This window comes from Bombus fervidus, chromosome 9 (genome assembly GCF_041682495.2).
Source record: "Bombus fervidus isolate BK054 chromosome 9, iyBomFerv1, whole genome shotgun sequence".
NCBI lineage: Eukaryota > Metazoa > Arthropoda > Insecta > Hymenoptera > Apidae > Bombus > Bombus fervidus.
The window spans coordinates 12,838,614-12,852,901 of record NC_091525.1 but is presented as its reverse complement, the minus strand read 5'-3'; the positions used below and the strand labels follow the sequence as shown (position 1 = coordinate 12,852,901).

At 44.7% G+C, this 14,288-nt stretch overlaps 1 protein-coding gene across 1 annotated transcript in view; it reads left to right on the top strand.

Moving 5' to 3' along the window:
• The window catches only part of LOC139991015 (spondin-1), a 196,266-nt gene that overhangs the window by 139,210 nt on the left and 42,768 nt on the right, over positions 1 to 14,288 (top strand). The window contains exons 3-4 of the mRNA XM_072010770.1: positions 12,696 to 13,009; positions 13,537 to 13,716. Coding sequence (XP_071866871.1) covers positions 12,696 to 13,009; positions 13,537 to 13,716 — 494 coding nt within the window. The remainder of the gene's footprint in view (positions 1 to 12,695; positions 13,010 to 13,536; positions 13,717 to 14,288) is intronic.

Sequence of the window (14,288 nt, the reverse complement as noted above, 5' to 3'; positions counted from 1 at the left end):
CGAATATGTTCTTACGACGGTACGTTCAGCATGCAGTTTACGTGCTTTTTACCGCTAAGACATATTCGAAAAGTAAGACTTCAGCAACAGTCCTATGAAGTTATGATCTTATATATGGTGAATGAGAGGAGGAGGAGAAAGAAATGAAATGAAATAAACAGCGGGGGTCTGTGCCAATTGGAATTTTTACGAACGCAACTGAACAGATACAATCTACGCGGAGATTTGTTTCGTCGAATGTTAATTTATAAATGTTACGAAGATTACTATATCTAGACTCTGTTACTAGAGTTTTCTTAGAAGTGGTGGCCACTTCAACAGAGATAATGTTGTTGAGAGAGAGAGTTGGATCCGTGGTGACGAGAGTTGCAAATTAAATTGTCAATTTTCGTCCTATTTGTAGTTTCAGTATAGCAAGTTTTCCTGGCTTCGTTCGTGGCACGAGTCGCGACGACCACGATGTATATGGGGAAGCAAGGGAAAGGGAAAACTGTGTCCTTAGGCGTTGTCGCCAGTCGCTACGCACAAAGTGTATCGAGTTTCGGCCCCGTCTCATGTAGCAACTTGCGCGGATCCATTATTTGCGAAGCCATTTTGCCATCCATCGAGCTGTCCGTCGTTCGTTGACGATAACGCGGCCCTCGAAGCGGAACGAGGATAGACGGGTTGGCTTTTTGTCTCGGAGAAGTTGATCTTTCCATGGACGAAGGACGAGACAGGATCCTTCTTCAGGGCGGACAGGGTAACGAAGCGTCGTAATCCTGCCGCGACGCTGTTTGACTTTCAGCTTGAAAAGCTGTGCTAACGAAGTGCTCGCGACTTCTGACCCCTTCCGTCGAAGCTTCTCGAGCGAGTACGAAATTTCCGCGTCGCGTCGCGCCAAACGAACCTGCGTCGTTTGCTTAATTTCCGCGACACCCGTTACTCGACCAATACGAAACGCTAAATTACACGATGCTTTTATATCGCTCTCGGTTTATCGTATTACGTACAAGGTAAAATAATAGTCGATTTACGAAGCTGCGGATTTAGCAGTAACGAGGTAAACGTCGAGAAGATGATCGTATATTCCGAAGGTCGACGATTAAAAGTCGGCTATCGATTGGGACGTACAATGGCTCTCTTTTCGATCGTTAATCTACAACTATCGAAAGCTCTCACCGACACCTTTTACGACCCTCGAGTCTCTTCGCTCCGCGTAACACCCTGTGCGCGCGCTACGAGCCAGCCAAGCATTTATTAGCCCCTCAGGATGGAGTTCATTTTCAAACGGTCGGGTTGATTGCAAAAATGTCAAGTGTTCCCGATCTTCCTGCTCTCCCTCTTTCATCCCTCGTTCTCGCTTCAGCTGGTTCGATAGCGTCGAGTTGTACGTATGTAGGGGTGTTGTTCAATGGAAGACCTTGAATGGAGAAACACGCACGGTGCAACAAGCTTACGACGACTCCTCTTACACTCGTCGCTCAAGAGTCTTCCATTGATTCTTCGTTAGAGTCTTCCTCGCCTTAACGAGCTTCCAGATCATCCAGGTTCAAGGAAATTGAGTATCGCAAACTATCCACGATCTTGTCTATGCAAATTCTCCAACAACTTGAGCTCTCGCCGTACCACGTCTACCCGATACTTTGTTGCGCGAACGAGCGACGCTGGACGTTACAGAGGTGCGCGCGTACCCTCGAAACGCGTGAATCGCGCACACAACCGCCGTGAATGGAAAGCTTCACGCACGAGGAAATGGCCGCTCACGTGCGCCAACGCCAGGGAATAGGAGTTATTCGCGGATGGCGTGCACCTGAATATAAATGGACGTGCTCGCTCGCGGGCCATGTAATATCGTGTACAAGCTCGATTCACCGGGCACAGGCTGTTGGAAGGATCTCTCCGCGGTTTTCCACGGATGAAACGCTCTCAAAATACGATCGTCGAAAGTGCTGCGAATAGGATCCCGTGCACGACGGGACGAAGGAACGTCGATTGGAAATTTCACGCCAGCTAATCCTTGGACAATGAACGCGGCAAATTTGCCATGGCGAATCCCGAAAAGAACATGCTCGTCCGGTGACCGCGAACGTTTGGCTTTCCCCTCTAACAGGATCGTGACAAGAAGGGGAAGGGACGCGGTTGCGGGAGTATTAGGGCAAAAGTGGCCAGCGCGGGCGAACAATCCGCTGGCGTTACCGGCCGGTTACGTTTCAGCTTCGAAATCCTGCGAAATGACCGGCAGGAAGCGTCACCGCGGCTAATGCGTGCCATTTAAGCGTTTCATGGTACATTGTGCCGGAACACGGTACTTGGCGCGAACACGCTAGTTCGTTAGAGCGCCGTTTGTTTGCACGGCTTCGAAACACTCGTTTCCCCGACTGTAGTCCTAAACGATCCTGCTCCGGCCTCGTTCACGAATTTTGTGTCATCCATCGAACGTCGAGAGGCCAAGTCGAGACGCTTCAACGAGCTATCAAGCGCGTTGAATAGTTTTCGCCATCGTAGCACGGTATTACGTGGCTAATGGACGTTCGTTCGAGAGCGTATCGCGTATTAAGAATCCTCGAAATTGCCGACCATTGTCTCTCTTCGGTTCGTTTGCTTCTTGCTAAGCGTATCGCAGGCGACGCGACGGTGAGAAATATTACGACTCGATAAGGTAGAAGAGGAAGATTCGACGTAATTGTTTCAGCCGATGCGTCGTACACCTTTGTTCGTAGGTTAGAAGCAGAACGATTATCAGCGCTCCTTAGGATCACGAGCAACTCTTATCTCGCTGTAAATGTAAATCTTACGCTACAAAAAATTCATCGCTTACGATTAAGTCGAATTTCTTTCTCGTGCGTATTCGCTTCGTCCGTCGATGACGACATCGACGAATCTCTTCCACGAGTACTGTAAATACTTGTATAAATTTCGATGCGAACGTTTCCAACGAGCTTCGACGCGAGAAATTACGAGACCGGTGCATAATTCTTAATTCATTAACGTTCCTGTAACTCGGACGGACAGTTTTTGCCAAGTACGGTTATTTATTCACAGATCGTAGACGCTACGTGCGTATGTATGTATATTAGTACTATTACTAACAGTTAACACCTGCATGTCGCGTCACAAATCATCCTGATATTAAAAAAACGATACTGTACTATCTGCAAATTACGATCGAAACTTGTCAAAAGACAATTTCTGTGTGTCATAAATATCAAATATTTCTCCTATATGGAATTGGAAAAACTACGCGTCTATGTTGGTAAATAAAACCCTGTGCGCCATACATCAAGAGATATCAGAGAGAGAGAAAAAAGGGGAAATAGAGCGCGGGTCAGACGGAAGGGGAGAGAATCGAAAGGGACGAGGGTCGAACCGAGTTATCGGGAAATGGAGAGCGGCGGCATTCATAATTTATGCGGCTTTACGGCAAATTAGTTATTGTTCCCAATAAATCCGACGGCCGGTTAACTGCATTACGTCGCGTTTCGTTGATGCCTTCGAACGTTCAGGGGACACAATCCTCTCCCTCTGCCTCTGCTAGGCTGTTTGCTGATGTTTGCGGTCCACGTTAACGCGTGCACGAGCGCGTTAATACTTCATTGTAACGTCACTTTGCCTATCTTCTAGCGGTTTGTCCCGTCTCTCTGGCAGCTTTGCGCCAGCCCGTATATTGCCGCTTCGATTATTTCACCGATACGCTCGTGGATTTACAACCTGACGATTATACGACTCGTGCATTTACGAGTATGACGGAATAAAAGATATTTTTAGAAGATCGAAGGAACGTTGAAACGTTCTCCTTTCGTTTAACGGTAAAAACTATACCGACGTAAAATGTTGCATAACGCGACTAAATATACAGACTAACTAGACACACCTTGAACCGCACCCTCTTTGACGCAAAATGTACCTAATATCAATCGCCGATAGCATAGAGCAAGCGACGTTTGATCATTATGTATATTACCATAGTAGTTGGGACCGGTACAGTAGCCAGCACGTGTTGGAGTTTGTTTTTCCTTGGACGGCGATATCGATCGGCCGGTTCGATGCAAACTAATTGCCGTTCCCGATAAATTCATTAGTAATCCAATTATATCTCGTGCGACCCCTCGACTCCAGGAAATCCACCGGTCCTCCACTCTCTGTGTGACGTACCGTTCGGTTACTTGTCCAATAATCACTCGTTTCCCGTGGAATCTGGCCAAGTGAATTTTCATTTCCTCCCTCGACGACGCCCCCTAATCCTTTCGCCGTGTAATTTTCAAGCTCGAAAGTGTCACTGGAAACGATGTTGTTCCATCCGCTCGTTACCAAATTCCTATCCTTCGGTGAATTCCAAATTTCAAAAGAGAATTGAAATATCCCGTATTTCTGAATACATCGTGTCAGTATCGAGATACTGCGTTCTATATTCCGGCGCATCTTCGATTGATTCGCGTAAAATATGGCAACAAACGTAAACGAAAGAGCGTTTCTTTCGCTACGTTTCAAATTTCAGATGATAGAAAATTCTCGATCGCTTTGCGGTTTTCCAGTACAGCGCTTAGATTATACTAATCTTTCTGGAATAGAGAAATACGAAAGCATTGGGGTGGGAAACTCGATGGTAGAATTCCTTCGAAAGCAATCGGCTAAAATTTTGATCTCGCGAAAGGTAGCAGTCTACACAGTGGGACGGTTCGCGGGAAATCGTCGTTGAATCGTAGCGTCAAAACAAGGAAAGGTCAGCGACCAGGGATTTTGGCCCGATGTGCGCGCGAAACGACGTCAGCACTCCCTGTGCAACAAAAGCAGCCCGAGAAAATTGGGTTATCCACTTCTCCGGGAACACGTCTCGGTTACTCGCGTTTCGAGCGACTACCGGCAGAGCTAAGACACTGGCCAGACTCTCCACATGGAAACGCGGTGACACGTGCTATATAGGCAACTCGCGGTTGCAGCAAGTTAGCATCGACTTGTTACGAAAGTTCTATTAAGTTGGATCACCGAGTACAGAGATTCTCAGCTATGGTTCAGTGCCTACGATGTTTCTTCGTCTGACCCTTTCAACGCGTCTTTCGTCGCTCGTTTTCTCTTCCCTGAGATTCCGTCGACACTCGACGATCTTATAAACCGAGTCTCGTTTTATCCCGTTTCATTCTTCCTATTTGTAACGCGTTCAAAATACGTTACTTACGCGTTATCAATTTATAATTACGATTAAATCGCGAATAGCTTTTGAATTCGAGCTGTTAAATATAATTGTCGTAGGAAGTTAACGTTCTAAAAGGATCAGACCAATTAAATTTTTAATATATGTACCAATCGATAATGTGGGAGTAAGCTAGCGCTATATATAGAACATCTGCTATCCATAAACAATTAAACGAGTAACTGGAAGTCAATTATCGACCGTCTGACAGCTTCAACAATTCATAACCACGAAGCTCCTCGCGACAGACACGCAATTTATTTAACGCAACGTTTGATTAAACTCGAGGGCGTGTTCCATAAACACGATTCAATTTCTGATCGATCCTCGTGCAACATTCATCGTATCGATTACCCACTTATACAGGGCCGGTCTTCGATTATTAACGAGCCTCGTATCGGCGAATCCACGTGAAAATTTCAGTAACTATCGTCTAAAGATCCGTTTAGATCAAACGAGCAACAACAGTTTGCTCGTGCTCGTTCAACGTAAATCGCCACCGAGCAATCTGTTCGTAAACTCGCTTGCATCGAAAAATCTACTATATTCCTTTCGTCGTTTTTTTTCTTCGGCGATCTAAGGAAAAGTGATCACTGCGCCTGGCGAAATAGGAAAAAAATATATATATCTGTCGAGTTATCGTTGGGGTTAGGGGCGTTTAACGAATCTTCGTTTGGATTAGCCATTGTTGTTATACAATATAGATGATAGTTAATGGTACAAATATGATTACTATAGAATTTGATTAGATACTCGAGATGCTAATGACAATGATCTTAGGTTCAATAACGAATACACGCTCGATGGGATAGCAAATGCGTTTTCTTCCAAAGTCTAAGTCGAACTGAACTTACTTGTCCACGGTACAAGCAGAGCTCAACTTACGGGTCTCAGTCCAAGTGGAACTGTACTTATATACTCTTCTCTGTACCCCTCGGGTCAACTATATTTTTAAGCAGAGCTATACAACTACTGCATACGTCTGTTAGGTAAAAACGTGCATCCCGTGACCGTGGCTACGTTTATCGACCGGATGTGTCACTTGGAGCCCAAGCCCATTGTCATAAATCTCGGGCAAACATAATCGGATTAAATCATAAACAACTAGTTCTAAGTTTTGTTATTTAATTACAGCTATAATAAAAAGTCTAGACTAAAGTATTGAAGAAGTTCCCAAAAATTGCAAAAGAAACATATATATACATAGATATGTGTGTGTGGCAGTTATAGAGCATTCGGATGTTCGATTTCCCATCTGACGAACAAACGCTCGTTTACGCTTTCGTTTAACTAGAGTGGAGGAAGAACGAGCATTTATTCGCTTGATGTAAACGCACGTTAAGGGTCGATCGAACACATTCCGGTCGCCATTGAACGCGCCTACACGTGTGTGCGGATTTGTCGGTATTATCCTCGATAGTTTGGCATCTGTGCCGGAAACGAGAGGTTCTACGGAGGTCCATTAAGTTCCTGGAAGACGGCTGTACCGAGAGTTTGTTGTAGTCGAGGCCGGATAAGGCAGAGTTCCCCTTCGCGCGGACGAGATATCACGGCACCAGTAAGAGGGAACTTGTTCTCCCTGGGACTTTGTCGGCGGACCAACCGGCTAACGGATGTGACTTTCCTCGGCTATTCGTAAAAGCTCGACAGAATTTGTCGACTGGCAGCCGGACGCGTCCCAGTTCTCCGCAACTTCGTCTGGACCATTCGCACGATCGTTTATTATCCCCCACTTTCGCCGAAAACCCGTGTCTCTTCGATCGAAAAATCGAGCTGGTCTTAACTTGTTTATGCCATATGTCGGTGTACCCCATCGTTTAGACAGAAACTCGTAGATCTAGAAATGATACGAGAACAAGAATCTATGTGGACTGATTTTAACAAGTTAGTGGTAAATTATTGCAGCGTATTCTGAAGGTTAAATGGAACGAAAAAGGTTCGTACGGACACATATTTGAAAATGATTTATCGCGCAGTTATAGGGAATGGAAGGATCCTTTTTCATAAGAAGTCTATTATGGCAAGACTGATATGTGTATAAATAAAGAAGATTTCACCCCTCGTAGATGGCCTGCGTTCCTTTCTTCGAAGCGAACTTTTATTTTTCCTAAGAAATCTATTAAACGTTTCGTGTAAAAATTGATCTTAGAATATAGGACAAGAACAAGTCCAATTTGTAGGTCATCGGGCTGAAACGAATACAATGCAATGCAATATCTATTGTACAGTAATGTAGAAGAAGCTGCAGTGAGTATCGCGCAACTTTCTCAAACTTTTTTTACAGCAAAAGACAGTAGGGAAAAATTAAACGTTGACAAAAATGTGCCAGTTTGCCCTAGAATGTTGTGGAAATACGCTAATTGACGGAAAATTTAAAAAAGATTTAATAAAATATTACTTCTCGATAGACAGATACTCTGTCAAGTATCGGTTGTTAATTGTCGTCGATTATATATACAGCGTTGCTCAAGGAACAATTATTCTTCCATCTCTTACGACTCCGTAATAAACCGTAATTTTCCACCGTAGATTCGCCTAAATCTTTTCCATTCGTTCGAAACACCGTATCAATTTAGTATCGATCTATGGAAACACCGGATCGATGAATATGTTATGAAACAAAAAGCACGTTGAAGGTGTAAAATGCAGCAAGATCGTATTGAATGATAATGGCTCGCGTGCAACATCGGGACTCGGGGAAATTCCACGGCCGTGAGATATAAATTTCTTTGTCGTGTGCAGCCGGAATGCATAATCGTCGAACGAGCCGATGGCGGGACCGATTCGGTCGAAGACAAATGGTTCTGGCCTGGAAAATGTCCCACGGACGATTTGTCAGAGCGGACTCCGTTGTTTCACGCTCTCGATATCGGGAGCTGGGTGAAAACGAAAGGGCCTGAGCGCGTGCACCGACACAGCTACTAATTAAAAAGGTTCGGTATTGTCAACGACTAGCATTGTTCGGGTCAGATCGAGGGTAGTGGAATTCCCGCGAGCCAACGGTGAAAGCAGCTTTGTTCTTGGCACGTTGACTCGCCTGGTCTGATGGATTTAGAGCGAAAAGCCTCGCAGCGCTGAACCCGAATCCAGCGTACGTCGTAGCTCCTTTGAATTCAAACGCCGTAGGGAGCTTAATCAAATTTCTTACTTCTTTAGGGAGCCACGAGCCTTTCCCAGCCGTAGGAATTGCCGAATAATGTGCGTATTCGACTGGCAGCCGCCTCCGCCAGCAAGTGGAAACTTCGGCAGCTGAAAGTTTGATCGCGAGAGCGAAGATTTGTATAGATAACGAATAGATCGGATTTTGACGTGCTTATAGGAAATTTAGAGGCGCGGAATTTCTCAAAATGCACGTGATACGAAAGAACGTATAAAGCGTGCAAAATATAGCGCTTGTTGTAACATTTGGTAAACGAAACAATTTCCTAGCAAAGTTCTACGCTCTTAATTATTTTCTGAAAAGCGTGAATTTGCATAAAAATCGACGGTCTAATAACGAGTAACTGGTAAAATGTTCGTGCCAGAGTGTAGAGTCTTGTTGGACCGGCGGAAAACTCATAACGATAGATAGAATTCAGTGGATAGAAGCAAACAGCCACTGCCGAGGTAATTAGCTTGTTAATACGATTGTTCGCTTCGAAGCTTCGATTAAAAAATGGAAGTTGTTTATTATCGGGAATATAGGGGAAAAAAAGAAAGTATCTGTGTTCATTTACGAGAAAATTATATTCGCCCGAGGGGCGGAGCAGAAGTAGGGAGGGGCGGAAGATACAAGAGCGGAAAAATAGTCGGTAGAGGGGAATAATGGCCAAACGACGTTATTAATTAATCTAATGAACGGAACAATTCGAGCGACACGTTGACACGACTGGCTCGCTTCCCAGGATAAACGATATTTTTTTTTTTTATTTTTCCCAGCAAAATAAACTCTCCAGGCTGCAGCATAAAAAGCAGAAAGGAATAAAACAAACTGCGTAATCGTTTTCATCGGGACCGCGAACAATGAAGAGACGCGGCAACGGGGAAACGGGAAATAATCTGAAATTTATGAAGCGTGGAATAAACGTGGTATCTGTTTTTTCTAGTAACGTTATAAAATTCAATGATACGCACGGAAACGGGATACGTCACTAACGAACATCTCGCAGTTAAAACAAAAAATGTGCATCCTCTGACGATTCGCTTTCCTGACGAAAGCTTGCTTCGCGGTCCAGCCTCGCCATCGATTTATTCATCGCGCATACGTGATCGCGGAGATAAACAACCGAATCGATGAATATTCGAGCAAGTATTCGCATCCACCGATATCCCGATCGAAGTCCAAGGATCCTCCGACTAATCCTTATTTTCCTTTGCTCCTTTACCATCGAGAAACTCTCGTTGTTTCTCGTCGGTTGCTTCCAGATCGCTTATTTTTATCTTTTGCCTGTACCAACGGTGGCATCGATTGATTTCTCAACTCGAATCTCACGCGGTGCTAGACAAAGCGTTGCAACGCTATCGCGTGGAAAATGGAAGCGTTTCCAATTATCGAAAATTCAAAAGTTAAATAACTTCGATCTAATTGACGCAATGCCCCCAAGGTCCCGCGACTAAGATCCAAATTCCCCTTTCGATAGTTTTCCGCGTGACAACCGCGAACAACTTCCGGCGTACGGACCATTCCTCCCGTGGTTTTCGCTAATTTTACAACTAATTAAGTCACTCTGCAACTCGATAGGATTAAGGGTGGCAGCGTGTGCGACAGACGATAGAAGGGGCCAGAGTACCCTTTGAAAAGCAAACTTTAACCAACCAGACGTAGAAACCGCAACCACAGTGCCGTTTTGTCGGATAGCTTGACAAATTGAAAACGCATGCTGAAAACGCCGACTTTTTCCCGGCGTCGTCCGCGTGATCGTCGCGGCGTCCTTCCACGCCGGCAAAGCTATCGTTCGTCTACCTCGAAAATGGTTGGAATCGAAGAATCGGTTCGATTCCGGGCCGTATTAATGCGTACGGGCACGTAAAAACGAAATTACACGGACGGTCCTCATGAATTTTAATGGCGGTCTGTGATCCTGAATCGCAATGCCCGACGGTGTACACACCGGCCATTTGAATAACGTTTATGTCGTCGATTATACGTGTGTCTACGAGCTTTAATAGGTTGGCGGCAGCGTTTCTCAAACTGGAGCACGTGATTCGCCTGTGTACACGAGAATTTTTTGGAGCGACTGTTGTACACGACGATACTTTGCTTTTGCATCAAATGTATTCCCTTGTAGAATAATTCAGAGAGAAACGGACCACCCTTTTTAACGATCGAATTATCTGTCTATAAATTAAATTATCTATCTACAAATAATACGGCAAACTTTTATTCGGTCGTGGTATTTCGGTCTGTTCATTTCTCGTTTCAATGAAAATCGTACAACTTTTGCAAAAAATTGTAAAAAGATTCAACCAGTTTATGACTTGCTGCGGTATTTCTCAATTGATATTTTTACGGTGTAAAACAAAGTATATAAATAAAATGTATAGCGATCAAATTGACATATTTGTCGTTCGAAAGTTATCGACGATATTTGACAATTATTTCTCACGCGTACTCGCTGACACACCGATCCCAGCGAGCAAACTCTCACGGTTGAAAGTTCTCCCTTTCTCCAAGCGCCTAATGATTCTCTGAAATTTCTGTTCCTGGGCTCCTTACATCAAGATTTCGTTAATCCTCTTTGCGACTGGAAATCGTCGACGCCGCGAAGTTTGCCAGACCAAGGGATTGAATTACGAACGCTTGTAATCGAAAGTTCTTCGAGCCGAAAAATTATATTCCATTAAACAGCAGGCTGCCTCTTCCGGGAATGAGCTTTAACGATACCATTGGCAGAACAACGTGGTGTTTCGTTGTTCTCAAACTCGATCTCAATTAAAGCTCCGGTACTTGGAAATGAGGAAGTTGAATAGAACGATGACGTTAATCCTTCCACGTTCAACTTCCAACTAGGAGCATTCCAAGTTCAATCCTTCCGTCCCTACTTAACCATCGAAAGCCGTACTTCCGACACAGGATTTAAAGTTTGCTACACGCGACAGGATCAACGAAATATATCGTCTTAAAAATATGTGTTGATGGTCGTCAAAGTGGCGCGATTCGGGCCGATGATCGTCTTGAAACTTGATCTATCACCGTGACGTATCAGCAAACGTGCAAACAGCTTTCTACTCGCGAACAAACGACATTCCTCTACGCTTTACTTCCGCTACGTTACGTGAAACATTTGTTCGGAATGACGTCTTGACGAATATTGGTCAACGAACGCTTTCTAAATTCGTGGACGTGAAAGTGTTTTAGCGATCTTTGAAAAATGCAAATCACCGAATAGAATCATCGTAGAATCATAGTTTAACGAAACATCTCGTGTTACAAAAATTATTGTAACGGAGATACCAAGTTTCGAGAATTTGAAAGGAACGTTTAGTTTTCGGATTTAGAAATTTTATAAATTCTGTTCGATCGGACCCTGTATGTTCGTTCGGTTAGGAGTAATCCAAAAATCTCTGCAAAAATTAAAAACCTTCGATAGGAGTTTGTGCATCGTTGTTGCAAGTTATTCGCTGAAACAATTCGAATAGTGGCATTCTCATCTGTGAAAGATATTCAAATGCTCTGGAACATATTAAAGCCTTTCTGAGCAAAGAAGAAAAAAAGGACGGACGCTGTTCGGAATCATCGTCCGTATTCTAAGAATCCTACCGCTCCTACCTGTGTTGTCGAATTCTTGATAAAACGAGAACTTATAGTCGACGCCTCTCAAACTGAGATGAGAAACGCCTTCCTGTTTTCGCGCACGAGTTCCGCAAAGAAGCTACGTGCCCGGCATGCCGAGCGCGGCTTTTATATTTTATTATGCTTTACGATATGTTCTTATCTTATTTCGTCCACGTGTCGAGTACGAATTCACGCCGGGGAATTTTTATCGACGTCGATCAATGAGAAACTCGTGGCGGCATGGGATGCAGAAAATCTCGATTGCCCGATTCGCTTTTTGATTTTGCTATTTTTTTTCCTTCTTCCGTGAAATAAAAATACCAACGTTTCGCGCGGCTTGTATATCGGCTTTGAAACTGGCAGCGGCGGAAATTTTGAATACGTCAGACCCAAACGCGAATCAGTAGCTTTGTCGACGGACGCGTTCATCGACCATAAATTCGCTGTCTCGTGTAAATTTCACCATTTCGTCGGAAGGGTTGCTGTTAACGATCCCTATAACCGTTTAGTCCGGTCCTCCACGCTCGCCACAGACTGACCGATGTGTTTCATAAAAAGAGAACAGAAAAAACCGTCGATGTACGCGTATCAAGGACGACGCGTTTAATTGCCGTACTCTGTCAATTAACTGTCCGTTATTTCCTTCGTTAATTAACTCCACGTTGATCAAAGAACCCAGTCGTGAGTCAGTTGCAGCAAAGCTGGAGCAAACAGGCGATGATTGGAATCCGATAATGTCTTTAAATATATTTTTCCTGTTTTCTGTTACAGGTCGGACGCACGACTCTACCTATACGCTGTACAGATTAGGAGAAAGGCTTTCTAGCGGAATAAGATTGTACGTGGAAACGGGAAGAACGGATGGAATGGACGCGGATGGAGACTCGCCAAACAGTCTTCACTCGTTCACGGGCCCTCCAGTGCCACAGGGAGAGGGGACGAGTATCGCGAGAGCATTTTTGGATGGAAATCACACTCTAATAAGCATCATGGCTCGTATAAACCCCAGCCCCGACTGGTTCGTTGGGGTCGATTCCTTCCAACTGTGCGTCGAGGGTAATTGGGTCGACACAGTAACCGTTGAGGTAATTATCGTCGACAGGGATCATTGATTTCGACGTGTACGGTAGAAATATATCGGCTTGCATTCTCCGCAACGGTCAGCCAACAATTTCAATCGGACGCGCTTTAATAACGACGGCTCGAATTAGGCCGCGCGCAACATATGGAAAATTAGATCGAAGCCTCGGCTGGATTTTGCATTCATCCTCGTCGAAGCACCGGTCTATCGAACAAAAGCTAGTCCAGCTATAGAAAAGAACTTTTTTACCATTCGGATATACGGTGCGCCGTATTAGCGATCTTTCGCTCGTTAAAGCGGCTGGTAGTTTGGCTGCCAAAAGGTTTCGAGAGAGAAAAAAAATAAGACGATCGTGAGCACGACGAAGGCTCGACGATCGGAGAAGAAAAATATATAGGTCGCGTTCCATTTCAACAGCGGGGAATTCCGACCGATCCGAAGCATACGGCTCCTCTGTGCCATCTCATTAAAATCCAGCGAAGGCCCATTGAAAGGCCGACTCATCGTCTATGTTCGTCTCTCTTTTTTCAGCTGGATCCGCTGGACGGTGGAACCGATAACGGATTCACATTCACGGCTGCCAACTGGCCGACACAACCCCAAGGAATCGCCTACAGGATCACGTCACGGTATCCGGCACATCCCGCGGGAAGCTTTTATTATCCGAATCTACCTCGTCTGCCACCGATAGCCACCCTCACCTTCACCAAGGTAACCGGCCGCTTTCTTCCGCGAATGCGATCATTATCGTTCGATCGGTCACTTGGCAATGGGTTTTGGTCGATTGTCGTATTCGACCGGGAGGAATATGTGCCATTTAACTTTAAAACAACGTGTCGCTAACGCGTGCTATATATATAGCTATATATATATGTCGGAGATGAAGGGACGCCAGAGCCTTTCTTTCGGAATATTTGGGAAGATCCCCGATACTCTAGTCCAGACTTTTTATTATACTTAAACAATAATAATAAACAATAATCGTACTTAAACGATAAAACTGAGAAATAGCCGTTTATGAGTTGAGTCAATTTTGATTATCCGAGATTTACGACAGTGAGCTTGGGCTCGAAGTGACGTAATGGGTCACTGAACGTAGCCGCGGTCACGGGAGGGACGTGTACCTAACGGAGGTGTAAAGTAGTTGAATAACTCTCCTTAAAAACAGCGATTGACCCGAGGAATACGGAGAGGAGTATATGAGGGCAGTTCCACTTGGACCGAGGGGCAATCCGATAAGTTCGACTAGCCCAGTGAACACGTACATCGAGTTCCTAATCGCA